At 46.0% G+C, this 24,001-nt stretch overlaps 1 protein-coding gene across 5 annotated transcripts in view; it reads right to left on the reverse strand.

Annotated features, from left to right (window-relative positions):
* Positions 1 to 24,001, reverse strand: part of LOC106584692 (zinc finger protein 609) — a 205,137-nt gene that overhangs the window by 31,636 nt on the left and 149,500 nt on the right. For all 5 annotated transcript variants that reach the window (XM_014170195.3, XM_014170194.3, XM_014170199.3 and 2 more), the window contains one exon: positions 488 to 575. In XM_014170195.3, coding sequence (XP_014025670.2) covers positions 488 to 575 — 88 coding nt within the window. The remainder of the gene's footprint in view (positions 1 to 487; positions 576 to 24,001) is intronic.

Raw genomic sequence — 24,001 nt, forward strand, 5'->3', positions numbered from 1 at the left:
TTAAAAGATAGCTTACTACCTATTGATAATACTACCTGATTGTGTTGCACGGATAGCTTCTGAAGCCTTTGAACATTGTTGAGGACACTAAGACCCAGCAGGCTGTGGACAGACCAGTCGGGTGTTTAGTAGAGAAGTCTATTAAAGGCTCAGCTCTGTGGTGCTGAGGACAGGATAGATGGCAGAGGAGAAAAATCATTCCAACTCTTGTTGCTGCTTTTCAAAAGCCCTGTGTCAGCGGGGGAGGGGGCGCTTCGGAGATGTTACCCAAGGATATTTCATTCATAATGGCTGGCTCCGAGCAAAAGGAAAAGCTATGGGGGGAAATCTGCCCTCGAGAGAACCAATATGTCAGTTTTCAAGTGTCTGACCGACTGAATGTTCAGTTTGAACGGGTGTGTGAGTGTGTTCGTCGTGTGTGCGTGAGTGAGTGAATGTGTGTATGTTTTCAGTGTGTTAGTGATTAGTTGTGAGAGTTACTGCTTACCTTGGCGGGGCCCAGTCGTGTCTGGTGCAGTCCAGGAGGGTGCCTACATAGGTCTTGTTTCTCCAGGTCACGTTAACTACCAGCATGCCTGGGAACAGACAGGGAGAGAAGGAATGATGATCACAGAGGAACTGTCATCATGTCTTCCTTCATCAGTCAAGGGTGTAAACCCATCCTGCCATTCTGCCTTCCAGTGAGTCCTAGCCACTGTGCTCCCTGCCTCTGCACTGCTTGCTCTGAGGCTTTCAGCTAGTTATTTGTAAACCACTGTGACAACTGCGGATGTAAAAAGGGCTTTATAAATACATTAGATTGATTGAACACACAGATAATGAAGAGTGATATTAGCATAACATGCCAACTTTCATCAAAAATACAGTCAGCATGGACAGTATAGGCTAGTAAATAGGGAAATCCCAATACCTAGGTGCCGATACGATACGTTTTGCGATTCTCACGATACTATAGGTTTTGCGATTCTCACGCTACGTATTGCGATTCAATACTGTGATTTTATTGAGATTCGATGTTCCAAACATACGTCTGCTGCCGATGGACAAGAGAGAGCCGTGAGAAAACGAGTTTTGATCAGTCAGGGAAATAAAATGTGCTAAAAACAAATTGACTTCCTGTTTAAAAAGATGGAGAGCAAGAAACCAACTGGAGTTCTGGTGCAGGTACAGACAACTAGCGCAAAAATAATATTGAGATATTGTCAAAATGATACGATATATCGTCAAAAATAATATCCTGATATGCAACTATCGATTTCCCCCCCTATCACTACTAGCACAAAAAATAAATAAAAAATAAAATAAAATAAAATGCATGAAATGAAATGTATGCATTCACTACTGTAAGTCGCTCTGGATAAGAGCGTCTGCTAAATGACTAAAATGTAAATGTAATAAAACTGTGTACTAGAATCGGTCATACTACTCAAATAAAATAAAATTGTATTAGTCACATGCGCCGAATACAACAGTGAAATGCTTACTTAATAAAAAAAAAAAAAAATGTAAGTTAAAGAAATAAAAGTAACAAGTAATTAAAGAGCAGCAGTAAAATAACAATAGTGAGACTATAAACAGGGGGTACCAGTACAGAGTAAATGTGCGGGGGCACTGGTTAGTTGAGGTAATATGTACATGTAGGTAGAGTTATTAAAGTGACTGTGCATAGATGATAACAACAGAGAGTAGCAGCGGTGTAAAAGAGGGGTGCCAAGTCTAGGCCTCTTGGACCTAGACATGGCGATCCGTTACCGCTTGCCGTGCGATAGCAGAGAGAACCAGTCTATGAGTAAGGTGGATGGAGTCTTACAATTTTTAGGGCCTTCCTCTGACGCCGCCTGGTATAGAGGTCCTGGACGGCAGGAAGCTTGGCCCCAGTGATGTACTGGGCCGTTCGCACTACCCACTGTAGTGTCTTGCGGTCGGAGGCTGAGCAGTTGCCATACCAGGCATTGATGCAACCAGTCAGGATGCTCTCGATGATGCAGCAGTAGAACCTTTTGAGGATCTGAGGACCCATGCCAAATCTTTTCAGTCTCCTGAGGGAGAATAGATTTTGCCGTGCCCTCTTCATGACTGTCTTGGTGTGCTTGGACCATGTTAGTTTGTTGGTGATGTGGACACCAAGGAACTTGAAGCTCTCAACGTGCTCCAGTGCAGCTCCGTCGATAAGAATGTGGGCGTGCTCAGTCCTCTTTTTCCTGTAGTCCAAAATCATCTCCTTTGTCTTGATCACATTGAGGGAGAGGTTGTTGTCCTGGCACCACACGGCCAGGTCTCTGACCTCCCAATAGGCTGTCTCATTGTTGTCGGTGATCAGGCTTACCACTGGTGTGTCATCGGAAAACTTAAATGATGGTGTTGGAGTCGTGCTTGGCCGTGCAGTCATGAGTGAACAGGGAGTACAGGAGGGGACTGAGCATGCACCCTTGAGGGGCCCCTGTGTTGAGGATCAGTGTGGCAGATGTGTTGTTACCTACCATTACCGTCTGGGGGCGGCCCGTCAGGAAGTCCAGGATCCAGTTGCAGAGAGAGGCGTTTAGTCCCAGGGTCCTTAGCTTATTGATGAGCTTTGAGGGTACTATGGTGTTGAACACTGAGCTGTAGTCAATTAATAGCATTCTCACATAGGTCTTCCTTTTGTCCAGGTGGGAAAGGGCAGTGTGGAGTGCAATAGAGATTGCATCGTCTGTGGATCTGTTGGGGCGGTATGCAAATTGGGGTGGGTCTAGGGTTTCTGGGATAATGGTATTGATGTGAGCCATGATCAGCCTTTCAAAGCATCTCATGGCTACAGACGTGAGTGCTACGGGTCTGTAGTCATTTAGGGTGGTTACCTTAGTGTTCTTGGGCACAGGCACTATGGTGGTCTGCTTAAAACATGTTGGTATTACAGACTCGGACAGGGAGAGGTTGAAAATGGTAGTGAAGACACTTGCTAGTTGGTCAGCGCATGCTCGCAGTACACGTCCTGGTAATCTGTCTGGCCTTGTGAATGTTGACCTGTTTAAAAGTCTTACTCACATCAGCTGCGGAGAGCATGATCACACAGTCTTCCGGAACAGCTGGTGCTCTCATGCAAGTTTCAGTGTTATTTGCCTCGAAGCGAGCATAGAAGTAGTTTAGCTCGTCTGGTAGGCTCGTGTCACTGGGCAGCTCTCGGCTGTGCTTCCCCTTGTAGTCTGTAATGGTTTACCAGCCCTGCCACATCTGATGAACGTCAGAGCCGGTGTAGTATGATTCGATCTTAGTCCTGTATTGACTCTTTGCCTGTTTGATGGTTCATCGCAGGGCATAGCGGGATTTCTTATAAGCGTCGGGGTTAGAGTCCCGCTCCTTGAAAGCGGCAGCTCTACCCTTTAGCTCAGTGTGGATGTTGCCTGTAATCCATGGATTCTGGTTGGGGTATGTACTTATGGTCACTGTGGGGACAACGTCCTCAATGCACTTATTGATAAAGCCAATGACTGATGTGGTGTACTCCTCAATGTCATCGGAAGAATCCCGGAACATGTTCCAGTCTGTGATAGCAAAACAGTCCTGTAGTTTAGCATCTGCTTCATCTGACACCTTTTTATTGATTTAGTCACTGGTGCTTCCTGCTTTCATTTTTGCTTGTAAGCAGGAATCAGGAGGATAGAATTATGGTCAGATTTGCCAAATGGAGGGCGAGGGAGAGCTTTGTATGTCTCTCTGTGTGTGGAGTAAAGGTGGTCCATAGTTTTTTTTTCCTATGGTTGCACATTTAACATGCTGATAGAAATTTGGTAAAACGGATTTGTTTCCCTGCATTAAATTCCCCGGCTACTAGGAGTGCCGCCTCTGGGTGAGGGTTTTCTTGTTTGCTTATGGTGGAATACAGCTCATTCAATGCTGTCTTAGTGCCAGACTCTGACTGTGGTGGTATGTAAACAGCTACGATAAATACAGATGACAACTCTAGTTAGATAGAATATCTCATGATAAGCTGTAGACCGCAATAGCTCAAGACTTCCTTAGATATCGTACACCAGCTGTTATTTACAAAAATACATAGTCCGCCGCCCCTTGTCTTACCAGACGCCGCTCTTCTATCCTGCCGGTGCAGCGTGGATAATGTCATCGTTCAGCCACGACTCCATGAAACATAAGATACAGTTTTGAATGTCCCGTTGGTAGTTTAATCTTCTGCGTAGGTCATCGATTTTATTCTGCAAAGATTGCACGTTTGCTAGCAGAATGGAAGGAAGTGGAGGTTTATTCAATCACTTACGAATTCTCAGAAGGCAGCCCGCCCTCGGCCCCTTTTTCTCTGCCTCCTCTTCACGCAGATCACGGGGATCGGGGCCTGTTCCCGAGGAAGCAGTATATCATTCACGTCAGGCTCGTCAGACTCGTGAAGGGAAAAAGAGGATTCTGCCAGTCCATGGTGAGTAATCGCAGTCCTGATGTCTAGAAGTTATTTTCGGTCATAAGAGATGGTAGCGGCAACATTAGGTTCAAAATAAGTTTAACATTTTTTTTTTTTTTAAAGAAGCTAAAAAAAAACTCAAATAAACTAAGAAAGGAAACACAATCGGTTGGGGACACGTAAAAACGCCTGTCTTCTGCTCCGGCTCCATCGGCTCCATATTCATTCCTCAAGAGAAAAGACGGCACCAAGCAACATTCAGGTCAATCTCAGAGTATTGAATAGAAAAGGTGCGACTGATCAGTATTCAGCACGCTGGTTTCGGGGTTGGAACTGCACACACACACACACACCTCCCGCCTCCATTAGAACAGAGCAGTTCCTGATTACAGAGCCTAGGAGCAGCACAGTAGACTGACAGACAGCCATTTGTATGCAGCTGAGTGAGGGATGAAGGAGGAGGAAAAACTGGGTGGGGGTGTCCTCCAGCTGACATTGCAGACTGCAGAGGCTCCACAGGAAAAAAAAGCTTTTATTTTTGTGTCGGGGAAGGAAACAGCTGAGGCATATAAAAGAGTTCCCTGGTTGCCAGAGCCCAGGTCTGTCGCCTTCAATTTGTCTCCCGAATGGTTTGTGCATCGGCTGACAGACACTTTGATACTAGCAGAGCGAGGGGAAGTGGAGAAGTGAGGCTCGACTCGTCTGTGTGCCTTGCTGCTGAGAGAGACTGCCATACGCCTATTAGACCACTAAGGGGCAGTTGGTATCACAGGATGAGATTCCAAAGAATCACTACCACACACACACACACAGACAGTCCATTTTCATTGAGACATTCCCTCAGGGGCTTTGGCTTTCATAATTGACCTGAACTCAGTCATCTGACAGTTTTGCCTTAGAAGCTTCTCTCAAATATCAGTCACAATGATTGTGTTTACACAGCACACTGCAGATAATGTTGCTTAACTCAAGTGCAGAATACTGGTTTGGTTTCAAGAAAGGGAGTATGTACCATTAACTGAAAAGCCTGTAGCTGACCAAGACGTTTGAACCGTTCTGATAGATTTTAACTGTCAGAGCCGTAAAAACGTCAGTAGAACCAAAGTTAACGGCACAACAATGAGACCAAAAATAGTTCAACGAGACAAGCCGTTCAAACAAACAATGATCAACTTGCGTGACTTCACGTTTAGGCAGACAGAACAGCTTTGGGAGCAATTATCCCATCTGCCAAAAGTCAGCATGACATCAGTACACTGTTGGAAAGGTAACCATTAGGCCTACCACTGAAACTGAACCCGGGGTCCATTGCCTGGGCAAGGTGCAAGACAAAATGAAGCTCTCTGCCAATTCTATGTCATTTTCTCAGGCACGCAAATGTTATTTCAAAATGGCAGGCAATGCTGAGGTTCAACACCGGAGCCTCGTAAAGGAAGTCATAGTCTGTGCCAAGACATTAAAAATCTGATTCTGTCCATTAAACACTACTCATGTAGTCCCTGAAATCACATAACTGATTTGAGGAGGTGAGGGAAGTCCCCAAATTCACATATATGAATGGTAAAACACAGGTGAAGGTTGAAGTGTGAGAGCTGTGTGTATGAATGTAGCCTAGTCTGTGAAGTGTGAGAGCTGTGTGTATGAATGTAGCCTAGTCTGTGAAGTGTGAGAGCTGTGTGTATGAATGTAGCCTAGTCTGTGTGAAGTGTGAGAGCTGTGTGTATGAATGTAGCCTAGTCTGTGTGAAATGTGAGAGCTGTGTGTATGAATGTAGCCTAGTCTGTGTGAAATGTGAGATCTGTGTGTATGAATGTAGCCTAGTCTGTGTGAAATGTGAGAGCTGTGTGTATGAATGTAGCCTAGTCTGTGAAGTGTGAGAGCTGTGTGTATGAATGTAGCCTAGTCTGTGAAGTGTGAGAGCTGTGTGTATGAATGTAGCCTAGTCTGTGAAGTGTGAGAGCTGTGTGTATGAATGTAGCCTAGTCTGTGTGAAGTGTGAGAGCTGTGTGTATGAATGTAGCCTAGTCTGTGAAGTGTGAGAGCTGTGTGTATGAATGTAGCCTAGTCTGTGTGAAATGTGAGAGCTGTGTGTATGAATGTAGCCTAGTCTGTGAAGTGTGAGAGCTGTGTGTATGAATGTAGCCTAGTCTGTGAAGTGTGAGAGCTGTGTGTATGAATGTAGCCTAGTCTGTGAAGTGTGAGAGCTGTGTGTATGAATGTAGCCTAGTCTGTGTGAAGTGTGAGAGCTGTGTGTATGAATGTAGCCTAGTCTGTGTGAAATGTGAGAGCTGTGTGTATGAATGTAGCCTAGTCTGTGAAGTGTGAGAGCTGTGTGTATGAATGTAGCCTAGTCTGTGTGAAGTGTGAGAGCTGTGTGTATGAATGTAGCCTAGTCTGTGTGAAATGTGAGAGCTGTGTGTATGAATGTAGCCTAGTCTGTGTGAAATGTGAGAGCTGTGTGTATGAATGTAGCCTAGTCTGTGAAGTGTGAGAGCTGTGTGTATGAATGTAGCCTAGTCTGTGAAGTGTGAGAGCTGTGTGTATGAATGTAGCCTAGTCTGTGAAGTGTGAGAGCTGTGTGTATGAATGTAGCCTAGTCTGTGAAGTGTGAGAGCTGTGTGTATGAATGTAGCCTAGTCTGTGAAGTGTGAGAGCTGTGTGTATGAATGTAGCCTAGTCTGTGTGAAGTGTGAGAGCTGTGTGTATGAATGTAGCCTAGTCTGTGAAGTGTGAGAGCTGTGTGTATGAATGTAGCCTAGTCTGTGAAGTGTGAGAGCGGTGTGTATGAATGTAGCCTAGTCTGTGAAGTGTGAGAGCTGTGTGTATGAATGTAGCCTAGTCTGTGAAGTGTGAGAGCTGTGTGTATGAATGTAGCCTAGTCTGTGAAGTGTGAGAGCTGTGTGTATGAATGTAGCCTAGTCTGTGTGAAGTGTGAGAGCTGTGTGTATGAATGTAGCCTAGTCTGTGTGAAGTGTGAGAGCTGTGTGTATGAATGTAGCCTAGTCTGTGTGAAGTGTGAGAGCTGTGTGTATGAATGTAGCCTAGTCTGTGTGAAGTGTGAGAGCTGTGTGTATGAATGTAGCCTAGTCTGTGTGAAGTGTGAGAGCTGTGTGTATGAATGTAGCCTAGTCTGTGAAGTGTGAGAGCTGTGTGTATGAATGTAGCCTAGTCTGTGAAGTGTGAGAGCTGTGTGTATGAATGTAGCCTAGTCTGTGTGAAGTGTGAGAGCTGTGTGTATGTATGTAGCCTAGTCTGTGTGAAGTGTGAGAGCTGTGTGTATGAATGTAGCCTAGTCTGTGTGAAGTGTGAGAGCTGTGTGTATGAATGTAGCCTAGTCTGTGTGAAGTGTGAGAGCTGTGTGTATGAATGTAGCCTAGTCTGTGTGAAATGTGAGAGCTGTGTGTATGAATGTAGCCTAGTCTGTGAAGTGTGAGAGCTGTGTGTATGAATGTAGCCTAGTCTGTGAAGTGTGAGAGCTGTGTGTATGAATGTAGCCTAGTCTGTGAAGTGTGAGAGCTGTGTGTATGAATGTTGCCTAGTCTGTGAAGTGTGAGAGCTGTGTGTATGAATGTAGCCTAGTCTGTGAAGTGTGAGAGCTGTGTGTATGAATGTAGCCTAGTCTGTGTGAAGTGTGAGAGCTGTGTGTATGAATGTAGCCTAGTCTGTGTGAAGTGTGAGAGCTGTGTGTATGAATGTAGCCTAGTCTGTGAAGTGTGAGAGCTGTGTGTATGAATGTAGCCTAGTCTGTGAAGTGTGAGAGCTGTGTGTATGAATGTAGCCTAGTCTGTGAAGTGTGAGAGCTGTGTGTATGAATGTAGCCTAGTCTGTGAAGTGTGAGAGCTGTGTGTATGAATGTAGCCTAGTCTGTGAAGTGTGAGAGCTGTGTGTATGAATGTAGCCTAGTCTGTGAAGTGTGAGAGCTGTGTGTATGAATGTAGCCTAGTCTGTGAAGTGTGAGAGCTGTGTGTATGAATGTAGCCTAGTCTGTGTGAAGTGTGAGAGCTGTGTGTATGAATGTAGCCTAGTCTGTGAAGTGTGAGAGCTGTGTGTATGAATGTAGCCTAGTCTGTGAAGTGTGAGAGCTGTGTGTATGAATGTAGCCTAGTCTGTGTGAAGTGTGAGAGCTGTGTGTATGAATGTAGCCTAGTCTGTGTGAAGTGTGAGAGCTGTGTGTATGAATGTAGCCTAGTCTGTGAAGTGTGAGAGCTGTGTGTATGAATGTAGCCTAGTCTGTGAAGTGTGAGAGCTGTGTGTATGAATGTAGCCTAGTCTGTGTGAAGTGTAAGAGCTGTGTGTATGAATGTAGCCTAGTCTGTGTGAAGTGTGAGAGCTGTGTGTATGAATGTAGCCTAGTCTGTGTGAAGTGTGAGAGCTGTGTGTATGAATGTAGCCTAGTCTGTGTGAAGTGTGAGAGCTGTGTGTATGAATGTAGCCTAGTCTGTGAAGTGTGAGAGCTGTGTGTATGAATGTAGCCTAGTCTGTGTGAAATGTGAGAGCTGTGTGTATGAATGTAGCCTAGTCTGTGTGAAATGTGAGAGCTGTGTGTATGAATGTAGCCTAGTCTGTGTGAAGTGTGAGAGCTGTGTGTATGAATGTAGCCTAGTCTGTGTGAAGTGTGAGAGCTGTGTGTATGAATGTAGCCTAGTCTGTGTGAAGTGTGAGAGCTGTGTGTATGAATGTAGCCTAGTCTGTGAAGTGTGAGAGCTGTGTGTATGAATGTAGCCTAGTCTGTGTGAAGTGTGAGAGCTGTGTGTATGAATGTAGCCTAGTCTGTGAAGTGTGAGAGCTGTGTGTATGAATGTAGCCTAGTCTGTGTGAAGTGTGAGAGCTGTGTGTATGAATGTAGCCTAGTCTGTGTGAAGTGTGAGAGCTGTGTGTATGAATGTAGCCTAGTCTGTGAAGTGTGAGAGCTGTGTGTATGAATGTAGCCTAGTCTGTGTGAAGTGTGAGAGCTGTGTGTATGAATGTAGCCTAGTCTGTGAAGTGTGAGAGCTGTGTGTATGAATGTAGCCTAGTCTGTGAAGTGTGAGAGCTGTGTGTATGAATGTAGCCTAGTCTGTGAAGTGTGAGAGCTGTGTGTATGAATGTAGCCTAGTCTGTGAAGTGTGAGAGCTGTGTGTATGAATGTAGCCTAGTCTGTGAAGTGTGAGAGCTGTGTGTATGAATGTAGCCTAGTCTGTGAAGTGTGAGAGCTGTGTGTATGAATGTAGCCTAGTCTGTGAAGTGTGAGAGCTGTGTGTATGAATGTAGCCTAGTCTGTGAAGTGTGAGAGCTGTGTGTATGAATGTAGCCTAGTCTGTGAAGTGTGAGAGCTGTGTGTATGAATGTAGCCTAGTCTGTGAAGTGTGAGAGCTGTGTGTATGAATGTAGCCTAGTCTGTGTGAAGTGTGAGAGCTGTGTGTATGAATGTAGCCTAGTCTGTGTGAAGTGTGAGAGCTGTGTGTATGAATGTAGCCTAGTCTGTGAAGTGTGAGAGCTGTGTGTATGAATGTAGCCTAGTCTGTGAAGTGTGAGAGCTGTGTGTATGAATGTAGCCACAGCACCAGTAAAAAAAAACAAGTGGTAGAAAGGCCACACAGTGTTGCTTTCAGACAGTTGTGGAAAAAGTACCCAAATATACATACAAAAAAGTAAATTGTTTAAAATGCCTTATATTAAGTAAATGTTGTTAATTTACGGACAGCCAGGGGCAACACTCCAACATTATTTACAAACAAAGAATGTGTTTTGTGAGTCTGTTAGTCCGTCAGATCAGAGGCAGTAGGGATGACCAGGGATGTTCTCTGTTTAGTGAGTCCGTCAGATCAGAGGCAGTAGGGATGACCAGGGATGTTCTCTGTTTAGTGAGTCCGTCAGATCAGAGGCAGTAGGGATGACCAGGGATGTTCTCTGTTTAGTGAGTCCTCCAGATCAGAGGCAGTAGGGATGACTAGGGATGTTCTCTGTTTAGTGAGTCCTCCAGATCAGAGGCAGTAGGGATGACCAGGGATGTTCTCTGTTTAGTGAGTCCTCCAGATCAGAGGCAGTAGGGATGACCAGGGATGTTCTCTTGATTAGTGCATGAATTGGAACATTTTCCTGTCCTGTTAAGCATTCAAAATGTAACGAGTACTTTTGGTTGTCAGGAAAAATGTATGAAGTAAAAGTAGTCAAAAATAGAAATAGTAAATAAAGTAAAGTACAGAAAAACGACTTATGTCGTACTTTAAAGCATCTTTTACTTAAGTACTTTACACCACTACTTTCAGGAGGTCAGACCTGAAAGCCTGCAGCTCGCTTCAATCCCCCCCTGATAATTCCGTTTTTATAAAGCTCAGGAGAGCTCTCGGCACGGACCTGCCTCCCTCTACTTTTTCGCTTGGACTGCATTTGTTGTTGCTTGAAATACTGCCAGTTTCTCAACCTGGGCAGACCTGTAAAGCTTTTGTTCCCACCCTGGTCTTTCGCTCAGTGAAGACAGACACTCAGAACATAAAATCGATATGACTCAACATAAAGCAAACATGTAAACAAAGTGAGCGCCGTATGTTGAGCTTCCAGGGCCGTTGGGGTTTAGTCTTAGACAGATTATGAGTTTATTCCTCACTGAAGAGATAAGGGCGGGGTGGCGGTGGAGGCAGGGCTGGCTGGCGCACTTACACAATGAGAAAACCCAGCGATGACTAGTGTCCATCTGTTCACATGTAGGACTAGCATTAGCCTAGCGTTAGCCTAGCGTTAGCCTAGCTTCAGCAGGTAACCCACCACACGAGCACTGGGGAGTTTGACAAGAAAACAAATTAACTCCCTCACTCACCCCCACTACACATAACCCCCAGGCACTGAACCCCCACTACACACAACCCCCAGGCACTGAACCCCCACTACACACAACCCCCAGGCACTGAACCCCCACTACACATAACCCCCAGGCACTGAACCCCCACTACACATAACCCCCAGGCACTGAACCCCCACTACACACAACCCCCAGGCACTGAACCCCCACCACACATAACCCCCAGGCATTGAACCCCCACTACACATTAGAGGTCGACCGATTATGATTTTTCAACGCCGATACAGATCATTGGAGGACCAAAAAAAAGACGATACCGATTAAATCGGGCGATTTATATTTATATATATTTGTAATAATGACAATTACAACAATACTGAATGAACAATGAACACTTTTATTTTAACTTATTAAAATACATAAATAAAATCTATTTAGTCTCAAATAAATAGTGAACATGCTCAATTTGGTTTAAATAATGCAAAAACAGTGTTGGAGAAGTAAGTAAAAGTGAAATATGTGCCATGTAAAAAAGCTAACATTTATGTTCCTTGCTCAGAACATATGAATGCTGGTGGTTCAATATTCCAAGTTAAGAAATTTTAGGTTGTAGTTATTATAGGAATTATGACATATCGACTATTTCTCTCTATACCATTTCTATTTCATATACCTTTGACTATTGGATGTTCTTATAGGCACTTTAGTATTGCCTGCCTAATCTCGGGAGTTGATAGGCTTGAAGTCAAACAGCGCTGTGCTTCAAACATTGCGAAGAGCTGCTGGCAAACGCAGTAAAGTGCTGTTTGAATGAATGCTTACGAGCCTGCTACTGCCTACCACCGCTCAGTCAGACTGCTCTATCAAATCATAGACTTAATTATAATAAACACACAGAAATACGAGCCTTAGGTCATTAATATGGTCAAATCCAGAAACTATCATTTCGAAAACAAAACGTTTATTCTTTCAGTGAAATACGGAACAATTCCGTATTTTATCTAACGGGTGGCAACCCTAAGTCTAAATATTCCTGTTACATTGCACAACCTTCAATGTTATGTCATAATTATGTACAATTCTGGCAAATTAGTTCGCAACGAACCAGGAGGCCCAAACTGTTGCATATACCCTGACTCCGCGTGCAATCAACGCAAGAGAAGTGAAACAACTTCACTAGTTAATATTGCCTGCTAACATGAATTTCTTTTAACTAAATATGCAGGTTTAAAAAATATACTTCTGTGTATTGATTTTAAGAAAGGCATTGATGTTTATGGTTAGGTACATTCGTGCAACGATTGTGCTTTTTTCGCGAATGCGCATTTGTTAAATCACCCGTTTGGCAAAGTTGAAGTAGGCTGTGATTCGATGATAAATTAACAGGCACCGCATTGATTATATGCAACGCAGGACAAGCTAGTTAACCTAGTAATATCATCAACCATGTGTAGTTAACTAGTGATTATGTGAAGATTGATTGTTTTTTTATAAGATAAGTTTAATGCTAGCTAGCAGCTTACCTTGGCTCCTTGCTGCACTTGCATAACAAGTGGTCAGCCTGCCACGCAGTCTCCTCGTGGAGTGCAATGTAATCGGCCATAATTGGCATCCAAAAATGCAGATTACCGATTGTTGTGAAAACTTGAAATCGGCCCTAATTAAATCGGGTTTGTCCCCTCCCAGCAAACCTGCCAGGGATTGTAGGGCTTGTAGAAGACAGCCAGTTGGAGAATGGCTCATTGCGGAGAGGAAAAGCCAGGCTGTTTTTCATACTTGTGGTGTGGGACTCTGCGGTTGTTTTGCATACCTCTCCACAGACTGCGCTTACAAAGAGCAGCAAACTGACACGGCTGACAAGCCCAAACTCAGACTACAAGCTCCACTTGGCGGAGTCTTACTGAACCAAAGCGCGTACAGAGCAGATCTTCAGATAGGATTGGAGGATTTGGAGGTAATTATTTTTCCTTCTCCATGGCCGAGTTGAACATTTTTTCACGACTTTATAAGGGTTTGTGTGAGTGGATGTGTGAAGGAGTCAAGTAGCTTCTGAACTTATTACAGTTGGTTAAAATGACTGGATTTAGCAAGTGAAAAATAGGCAACCAAAATAGGCTTCTCTTCCTCATCTGCTAAATACATTGGAGTTAGCCTGGCTCATTTCTATCAAGCCCAGGAAGCGGAAAGGCCCAGGAAGCGGAAAGGCCCAGGAAGCGGAAAGGCCCAGGAAGTGGAAAGTAAGCAACAGCAAAAGAGAAAGAGGCCCAGGAAGAAATGGAGACAGAAAAGAGTAATAAGAAAAGTAAAATGGCAAGATACAATGAGAGAGAAAGAAGCTATGAGAGACATGAACCGGTTGCCCCCATGTTGATTCTCAAGGGCACTAGCTAGGAACCCCTTCCCTTCCACTGCCCCCTGCAGAGCAACAAAGACCACTTCTCCTCGCCTCTCCCATCAAAAGCCTCTCTAATGGCAACAAAGAGTTGACAAGCTCCCAGAGGGAGCCTAGAGGTCTGGGAACCTCTCCTGCCTGGGTCACCAGTTTCATCTTTCCCCCGCTGGTAGGTCTTTCATTAAATGGGCAGGCATGGACCCCGTAATCCTCCTCCCCCTGGCCACTGAGGCCCCCCTCCCCTGCGGTGGGTCAAGTCTGCAGGTCGTCTGAGGCCCCCAGGCACCATTCTCATTTAACTAGTCGTATTAGATTTTTTCCCCGTTCACCAACTGCAGGTCAAATAGATGAGAGTGGACAAAAGCCATATAATGTAAATGGCTGGAGGACTAAATAAAGGACCTGAGCTAGCATCACCCACCAGTACACAATCCCATCAGAGACTTTATGTTCTTAATTGACCTTTAAAAGGCATTGTGTTGACGAGAACTGTGTGGGATTATTCTACATTGCCCCAAGTGTTGATAACAGTGATAAAGGCTTTAATCCCAGAGGGAACGGTGCCAATCGACTACCGGGTATAAAGGAATAAAATCCCTTCACTGTTAAATGGTAACTGATAAACTCAGCCATCGTGATTCAGGCTTTCTGTGGCATTGGATTACACTCTCCCACACACAAAGCTAGCTAGAACCATGTAGCTGAAATCTGTGTTGGAGCTGGGCTTTCAAAAGTTATCACCCTTATCTTGTTGTTCCAATAAGGATGAAGTCTGGAGGCCAATCTGGCACTAACATTCAACTGGTCTCAGTAATTGTGCCAATATGGATACATGAGGTCACATTGGTGCTTCTCCTATTTTTGTTCAAATAAGGCTAATAACTAAAATTGAATTAGGTAATCAACAAACTTTTATCTGTGTTGATGAGGTCTTAATCCTGTAGCGAGGCTACGGTGACGACTCTCTGATTATCCGGGTCACATGACCAGGGTGAGGGGGGTCTCCCGCTGGCGGGAGCTCCCCCTTTTGAAATCATTTCACCAGCCATTTAACACAAGCTGAGCGACTCCGCTGAATGGAAGGGAGAGAGAACAGCTCCAAATCCCCTCCTCCTCCTCGTTCTTTTCATTTCCTCTGAGGGCAGAGGGCTTGGCAGCCGTGTGCCGTCTGTGCTTCCCTGGGGCTGAAAAACAAGCCCTCACACTGAGACCTTGGAGTGTTAACTGATTGTGCAGACACACTGACTGACCCCTTCTGCTGCTCCCTGACCACGACACACTGACTGACCCCTTCTGCTGCTCCCTGACCACGACACACTGACTGACCCCTTCTGCTGCTCCCTGACCACGACACACTGACTGACCCCTTCTGCTGCTCCCTGACCACGACACACTGACTGACCCCTTCTGCTGCTCCCTGACCACGACACACTGACTGACCCCTTCTGCTGCTCCCTGACCACGACACACTGACTGACCCCTTCTGCTGCTCCCTGACCACGACACACTGACTGACCCCTTCTGCTGCTCCCTGACCACGACACACTGACTGACCCCTTCTGCTGCTCCCTGACCACGACACACTGACTGACCCCTTCTGCTGCTCCCTGACCACGACACACTGACTGACCCCTTCTGCTGCTCCCTGACCACGACACACTGACTGACCCCTTCTGCTGCTCCCTGACCACGACACACTGACTGACCCCTTCTGCTGCTCCCTGACCACGACACACTGACTGACCCCTTCTGCTGCTCCCTGACCACGACACACTGACTGACCCCTTCTGCTGCTCCCTGACCACGACACACTGACTGACCCCTTCTGCTGCTCCCTGACCACGACACACTGACTGACCCCTTCTGCTGCTCCCTGCTGGGCCATCCGCACCTTTATATTAACACAAAATGGGCCATCCACACCTTTATACTAACACAAAGGGCCATCCGCACCTTTATATTAACACAAAATGGGCCATCCACACCTTTATATTAACACAAAATGGGCCATCCACACCTTTATACTAACACAAAGGGCCATCCGCACCTTTATACTAACACAAAGGGCCATCCGCACCGTTATACTAACACAAAGGGCCATCCACACCTTTATACTAACACAAAGGGCCATCCGCACCTTTATACTAACACAAAGGGCCATCCGCACCGTTATACTAACACAAAGGGCCATCCACACCGTTATACTAACACAAAGGGCCATCCACACCTTTATACTAACACAAAGGGCCATCCGCACCTTTATACTAACACAAAGGGCCATCCGCACCGTTATACTAACACAAAGGGCCATCCGCACCGTTATACTAACACAAAGGGCCATCCGCACCTTTATACTAACACAAAGGGCCATCCGCACCTTTATACTAACACAAAGGGCCATCCGCACCGTTATACTAACACAAAGGGCCATCCGCAGCTTTATACTAACACAAAGGGCCATCCGCACCTTTATACTAACACAAAGGGCCATCCACACCGTTATACTAACACAAAGGGCCATCCACACCTTTATACTAACACACAAAGGGCCATCCGCACCGTTATACTAACACACAAAGGGCCATCCACACCAAAGATGATAACTATAAAGATAACTATAGCAATAAACTTGTATAATTATTAAAATGTTGGCGAGCAATCATACTAGAGGAACATTTTGCACGCTGTAGACCTATTGAATGGATAGGTAGCATAAGTAGAAATCACACATATGGATTTGCGTTAGTATACGCATCAAAAGTCACAATGCAAAGTTACATCTCACTTTTCTATTTTTTGCGTAATTGGATAAAACTGATCGGAATTCCGATTAAAGCCGAAGTCATGCCGGGAAAAACATTTGAATTGAATTTTCTGCCAACTTACAAGAAAATACTTTGAATTTCTTACAAACCAGCTTGTAAGGTTGCTAGCCAACTAGCCTGCTAACGTTTGACCCTGCTCGTCATCTATGAACTGCTTGAAGAACGATCTGCCCTTAATGGCCATGTACTTATAATCTCCACTCAGCACTGGCCACCCCTCAGAGCCTGGTTCCTCTCTAGGTTTCTTCATAGGTTCCTCCCTTTCTCGGGAGTTTTTCCTAGCCACTGTGCTTCTACATCTGCATTGCTTGCTCTCTGGTGTTTTAGGCTGGGTTTCTGTATAGCACTTTGTGACATCTGCTGATGTAAAAAGGGCTTTATAAATACATACGTTTTATATACAGTAGCCTATTGCACAGGGGAATGTGTAGGGGAAGTAAGAAGTTAAATATTACCTAGTGGTTAAGAGCGTTGGGCCAGTAAACAAAAAGGTCAAACCAACTAGGTGTAAAATCTGTTGATGTGACCTTGAGCAAGGCACTTAATCCTCATTGCTACTTTAAGTCACTCTGGACAAGAGCGTTTACTAAATGACTAAAATGAATTGGATGATCTGTGCTATGGCTGTGATAAATGGAACATTTTTCTTAACGTTTAAACAGGCTTTTAAAAAAATGTTTTATCGGTTTTCCGTTAAAATGACACGAACAAATGAAATTCCCTGTGATTTCATAATGCAAATGGTCGCGTGAGCTAACTAGCTGACCTACAAGGAACGTTTCGAATTGGCCATCCATTTTTTGGCCTACCTTATTCGCTGTTCTCTCATCTGGCAACGGTGGACTCACACACACACAAGTCATAGGCTGCATGTGAAGTGCTTTAGCATATTTACCATTTTATTTTACAGATTAAGCAGCTGCGCAATTTAACGGAAACATTCATTTCCAGTCGCATTTTTAAGACTATTGAAAACTGAATTTAAGACATTTTAAGGCCTTTAATTTAAATAAATGAATTTAAGAGTTTAAGACTAAGGACCTGCGGATACCCTGATTAGAAAAACCTTAAATTTTTTTGATTGTTATAGTTATCGTCCAGCAGGGCTGGGCTGTCTAGACCAGTAGGGCTGGACTGGGTTGGGCTGGGCTGTCTAGACCAGTAGGGCTGGGTTGGGCTGGGCTGTCTAGACCAGTAGGGCTGGGCTGGGCTGGGCTGTCTAGACCAGTAGGGCTGGGCTGGGCTGTCTAGACTGGCTGGGTTGGGCTGGGCTGTCTAGACCAGTAGGGCTGGGCTGTCTAGACCAGTAGGGCTGGGCTGTCTAGACCAGTAGGGCTGGGCTGTCTAGACCAGTAGGGCTGGGCTGTCTAGACCAGTAGGGTTGGGCTGGGCTGTCTAGACTGGCTGGGTTGGGCTGTCTAGACCAGTAGGGCTGGACTGGGCTGGGCTGTCTAGACCAGTAGGGCTGGGCTATCTAGACCAGTAGGGCTGGGCTGTCTAGGCCAGTAGGGCTGGGTTGGGCTGAGCTGTCTAGACCAGTAGGGTTGGGCTGGGCTGTCTAGACCAGTAGGGCTGGGTTGGGCTGGGCTGTTTAGACCAGTAGGGCTGGGCTGGGCTGGGCTGTTTAGACCAGTAGGGCTGGGCTGTCTAGACCAGTAGGGCTGGGTTGGGCTGGGCTGTCTAGGCCAGTAGGGCTGGGTTGGGCTGAGCTGAGTTGAACGTACGCTAGGGCTGGCTAGCTGCCTCACCGTGGGTTGCATCCGAACCCAAGATCAAGTGTGAAAGACCATGGATGGAATGGAGCGAGGCCTAGCTGTGGACAGAAGGGGATGAGTGATTGAAAAAGAAAGCGAGAGGCCAAAACCACAGGACTGGGAGAGTGAGAGACCAAAACCACAGGACTGGGAGAGTGAGTGACCTAAACCACAGGACTGGGAGAGTGAGAGACCAAAACCACAGGACTGGGAGAGTGAGAGACCAAAACCACAGGACTGGGAGAGTGAGAGACCAAAACCACAGGACTGGGAGAGTGAGAGACCAAAACCACAGGACTGGGAGAGTGAGAGGCCAAAACCACAGGACTGGGAGAGTGAGAGACCTAAACCACAGGACTGGGAGAGTGAGAGACCAAAACCACAGGACTGGGAGAGTGAGTGATGTAGTGAGAGCATGCTCCGAGCGAGCTTCACTGACACCACAGTGAATCTCTCTGCCAGGGAAACTGCAGAGGCCCCTTGGGGCTCCTCACAGTGTGTGTGTGATTGTGTGTGTGTGTGTGTGTGTGTGTGTGTGTGTGTGTGTGTGTGTGTGTGTGTGTGTGTGTGTGTGTGTGTGTGATTGTGTGTGTGTGTGTGTGTGATTGTGTTCAGATCAGCTCGCCTACGTAGACAAACTACACGTCCACATCTGTGTCCATCATCATTTTATTCTTGTTGGACGGGGACAAAAACAAGCCGGGGTAAAAGCAACGGGCTTTTCTGACAACCTGTGTTGGACCGAGTGAATCAAGAGATCTGAGCGAGAAGGGCTTTCTCAGTTGGCTTAGCAACCAATTGTTTCAAACAGCGTGGCAGAGCTATAATGTTTCAAACAGCGTGGCAGAGCTATATTGTTCCAAACAGCGTGGCAGAGCTATATTGTTCCAAACAGCGTGGCAGAGCTATATTGTTTCAAACAGCGTGGCAGAGCTATATTGTTTCAAACAGCGTGGCAGAGCTATATTGTTTCAAACAGCGTGGCAGAGCTATATTGTTTCAAACAGCGTGGCAGAGCTATATTGTTTCAAACAGCGTGGCAGAGCTATATTGTTCCAAACAGCGTGGCAGAGCTATATTGTTTCAAACAGCGTGGCAGAGCTATATTGTTTCAAACAGCGTGGCAGAGCTATATTGTTTCAAACAGCGTGGCAGAGCTATATTGTTTCAAACAGCGTGGCAGAGCTATATTGTTTCAAACAGCGTGGCAGAGCTATATTGTTTCAAACAGCGTGGCAGAGCTATATTGTTTCAAACAGCGTGGCAGAGCTATATTGTTCCAAACAGCGTGGCAGAGCTATATTGTTCCAAACAGCGTGGCAGAGCTATATTGTTCCAAACAGCGTGGCAGAGCTATATTGTTCCAAACAGCGTGGCAGAGCTATATTGTTTCAAACAGCGTGGCAGAGCTATATTGTTTCAAACAGCGTGGCAGAGCTATATTGTTTCAAACAGCGTGGCAGAGCTATATTGTTTCAAACAGCGTGGCAGAGCTATATTGTTTCAAACAGCGTGGCAGAGCTATATTGTTTCAAACAGCGTGGCAGAGCTATATTGTTTCAAACAGCGTGGCAGAGCTATATTGTTTCAAACAGCGTGGCAGAGCTATATTGTTTCAAACAGCGTGGCAGAGCTCCATTGTTTCAAACAGCGTGGCAGAGCTATATTGTTTCAAACAGCGTGGCAGAGCTATATTGTTTCAAACAGCGTGGCAGAGCTCCATTGTTTCAAACAGCGTGGCAGAGCTATATTGTTTCAAACAGCGTGGCAGAGCTCCATTGTTTCAAACAGCGTGGCAGAGCTATATTGTTTCAAACAGCGTGGCAGAGCTCCATTGTTTCAAACAGCGTGGCAGAGCTATATTGTTTCAAACAGCGTGGCAGAGCTATATTGTTTCAAACAGCGTGGCAGAGCTCCATTGTTTCAAACAGCGTGGCAGAGCTATATTGTTTCAAACAGCGTGGCAGAGCTCCATTGTTTCAAACAGCGTGGCAGAGCTATATTGTTCCAAACAGCGTGGCAGAGCTATATTGTTTCAAACAGCGTGGCAGAGCTATATTGTTTCAAACAGCGTGGCAGAGCTATATTGTTTCAAACAGCGTGGCAGAGCTCCATTGTTTCAAACAGCGTGGCAGAGCTATATTGTTTCAAACAGCGTGGCAGAGCTATATTGTTTCAAACAGCGTGGCAGAGCTATATTGTTTCAAACAGCGTGGCAGAGCTATATTGTTTCAAACAGCGTGGCAGAGCTATATTGTTTCAAACAGCGTGGCAGAGCTATATTGTTTCAAACAGCGTGGCAGAGCTCCATTGTTTCAAACAGCGTGGCAGAGCTCCATTGTTTCAAACAGCGTGGCAGAGCTATATTGTTTCAAACAGCGTGGCAGAGCTATATTGTTTCAAACAGCGTGGCAGAGCTATATTGTTTCAAACAGCGTGGCAGAGCTATATTGTTTCAAACAGCGTGGCAGAGCTATATTGTTTCAAACAGCGTGGCAGAGCTATATTGTTTCAAACAGCGTGGCAGAGCTATATTGTTTCAAACAGCGTGGCAGAGCTCCATTGTTTCAAACAGCGTGGCAGAGCTATATTGTTTCAAACAGCGTGGCAGAGCTCCATTGTTTCAAACAGCGTGGCAGAGCTATATTGTTTCAAACAGCGTGGCAGAGCTCCATTGTTTCAAACAGCGTGGCAGAGCTATATTGTTTCAAACAGCGTGGCAGAGCTCCATTGTTTCAAACAGCGTGGCAGAGCTATATTGTTTCAAACAGCGTGGCAGAGCTCCATTGTTTCAAACAGCGTGGCAGAGCTCCATTGTTTCAAACAGCGTGGCAGAGCTATATTGTTCCAAACAGCGTGGCAGAGCTATATTGTTTCAAACAGCGTGGCAGAGCTATATTGTTTCAAACAGCGTGGCAGAGCTATATTGTTTCAAACAGCGTGGCAGAGCTATATTGTTTCAAACAGCGTGGCAGAGCTATATTGTTTCAAACAGCGTGGCAGAGCTATATTGTTTCAAACAGCGTGGCAGAGCTATATTGTTTCAAACAGCGTGGCAGAGCTATATTGTTTCAAACAGCGTGGCAGAGCTCCATTGTTTCAAACAGCGTGGCAGAGCTATATTGTTTCAAACAGCGTGGCAGAGCTCCATTGTTTCAAACAGCGTGGCAGAGCTCCATTGTTTCAAACAGCGTGGCAGAGCTCCATTGTTTCAAACAGCGTGGCAGAGCTATATTGTTTCAAACAGCGTGGCAGAGCTATATTGTTTCAAACAGCGTGGCAGAGCTATATTGTTTCAAACAGCGTGGCAGAGCTATATTGTTTCAAACAGCGTGGCAGAGCTCCATTGTTTCAAACAGCGTGGCAGAGCTATATTGTTTCAAACAGCGTGGCAGAGCTATATTGTTTCAAACAGCGTGGCAGAGCTCCATTGTTTCAAACAGCGTGGCAGAGCTCCATTGTTTCAAACAGCGTGGCAGAGCTATATTGTTTCAAACAGCGTGGCTGAGCTATATTGTTTCAAACAGCGTGGCAGAGCTCCATTGTTTCAAACAGCGTGGCAGAGCTCCATTGTTTCAAACAGCGTGGCAGAGCTATATTGTTTCAAACAGCGTGGCAGAGCTATATTGTTTCAAACAGCGTGGCAGAGCTATATTGTTTCAAACAGCGTGGCAGAGCTATATTGTTTCAAACAGCGTGGCAGAGCTATATTGTTTCAAACAGCGTGGCAGAGCTATATTGTTTCAAACAGCGTGGCAGAGCTATATTGTTTCAAACAGCGTGGCAGAGCTATATTGTTTCAAACAGCGTGGCAGAGCTATATTGTTTCAAACAGCGTGGCAGAGCTATATTGTTTCAAACAGCGTGGCAGAGCTATATTGTTTCAAACAGCGTGGCAGAGCTATATTGTTCCAAACAGCGTGGCAGAGCTATATTGTTTCAAACAGCGTGGCAGAGCTATATTGTTCCAAACAGCGTGGCAGAGCTATATTGTTCCAAACAGCGTGGCAGAGCTATATTGTTTCAAACAGCGTGGCAGAGCTATATTGTTTCAAACAGCGTGGCAGAGCTATATTGATAGATATTTCACTCCTCACAGCTTTCTCCACTCGCACATTTTTCCATTGTTCTTTGTCCAAACGCCACAAAATTCTACAGCCCACCCCCCCCAAAAAACTGGCTTGTGTTCAAAGTTAATTTAATCCCCAAATCATAACACATTAAATCAAAAAATGTCCGGGAGTAGACGCCTGTAACTGTGGCAACCCCACAATGGGGGAGCGAGCGCGGGTCTTGGCCTGTGTGTGTGTGTGTGTCAGGGTGGCTGGAGGGTTCAGGGGCCTCTCCTCCCCTGCCTACACTCCTCCCTGTCAGGTCCAGCATGGGGTTGCTCATTGATCTACACAACACTCTATACATACCGCACGGGAAAGAAAGGTCAGCATTTGGTAGTGAAATATCGCGAACCAACTAACGCGACCCACTTTAATGAAGGCAGCTGTGGATATGCAGCTGACGTGTTGAGTGATGTGTAAATGCACCACTGAGGGGGAAAACATGTAGAATATATTGACTATTACAAACTGGGTGGTTCGAGCCCTGAATGCTGATTGGCTGACAGCCGTGGTATACCACGGGTATGACAAAACATATTTTTACTGTTGTAATTACGTTGGTAACCAGTTTATAATAGCAATAAGGCACCTCAGCGGTTTGTGATATATGGCCAATATACCACGGCTATGGGATGTTCTTAAGCACGACGCAACGCAGAGTGCCTTGGCCGTGATATACCCCCTCGTACCTCATTGCTTAAATAATCTCTCTTTCTGGCACTACAGGGAGTGCACATTGTCTTGATTTGCATACGAGTACGTCGGAAGACAGGGTGTGGATAAATCCTAAGACGTTTTAATCATGTAACGATAAACAGTCACAGCGATACACACGCGCTTCCGGAACGTTCAGCTTCTAACAACAGGTATTAAATAGCCCCCCTCCTTAAACAGATGAAGTGGTCAAGGCTCTCCTTCCATACACACGGCATCTCTCTCTGTCCTGCACTGAAGTGGACGCTGTTCAGCCTTGATGTCTACAGTCTATTGCTCCCAGTGCTTAATCTCTATGTCAGGTGAGGAGGGGGCTGCTGCTGAGGTAGGGTGAGACCTGGGGGGAGCAACACAGTGACACCTCAAACAAGGCACTGAATCATTACTGGACAGAGAGGAGGAAGAAGGGGGGGAGATGAGAACCAGCTAGTCACTATCTCTCAGCTTCCCCAGTCACATCTCCTGCTCTGCAGCCGCCACAGGGTGAACTGTGTGTGTTGATCTAACCACATCGTGGCGGCGGGGGTCATGGAATGCGTGGGGGCACGTGGGCACGCCTGCAGCCAAACCAGGAGTCAGACAGCACCTCCTCACTGAGGACCAGGAGTCAGACAGCACCGCCTCACTGAGGACCAGGAGTCAGACAGCACCTCCTCACTGAGGACCAGGAGTCAGACAGCACCTCCTCACTGAGGACCAGGAGTCAGACAGCACCACCTCACTGAGGACCAGGAGTCAGACAGCACCGCCTCACTGAGGACCAGGAGTCAGACAGCACCACCTCACTGAGGACCAGGAGTCAGACAGCACCGCCTCACTGAGGACCAGGAGTCAGACAGCACCACCTCACTGAGGACCAGGAGTCAGACAGCACCGCCTCACTGAGGACCAGGAGTCAGACAGCACCTCCTCACTGAGGACCAGGAGTCAGACAGCACCTCCTCACTGAGGACCAGGAGTCAGACAGCACCACCTCACTGAGGACCAGGAGTCAGACAGCACCGCCTCCCTGAGGACCAGGAGTCAGACAGCA

Source organism: Salmo salar, chromosome 23, assembly GCF_965601325.2.
Source record: "Salmo salar chromosome 23, fSalSal1, whole genome shotgun sequence".
Taxonomy (NCBI): Eukaryota; Metazoa; Chordata; class Actinopteri; order Salmoniformes; family Salmonidae; genus Salmo; species Salmo salar.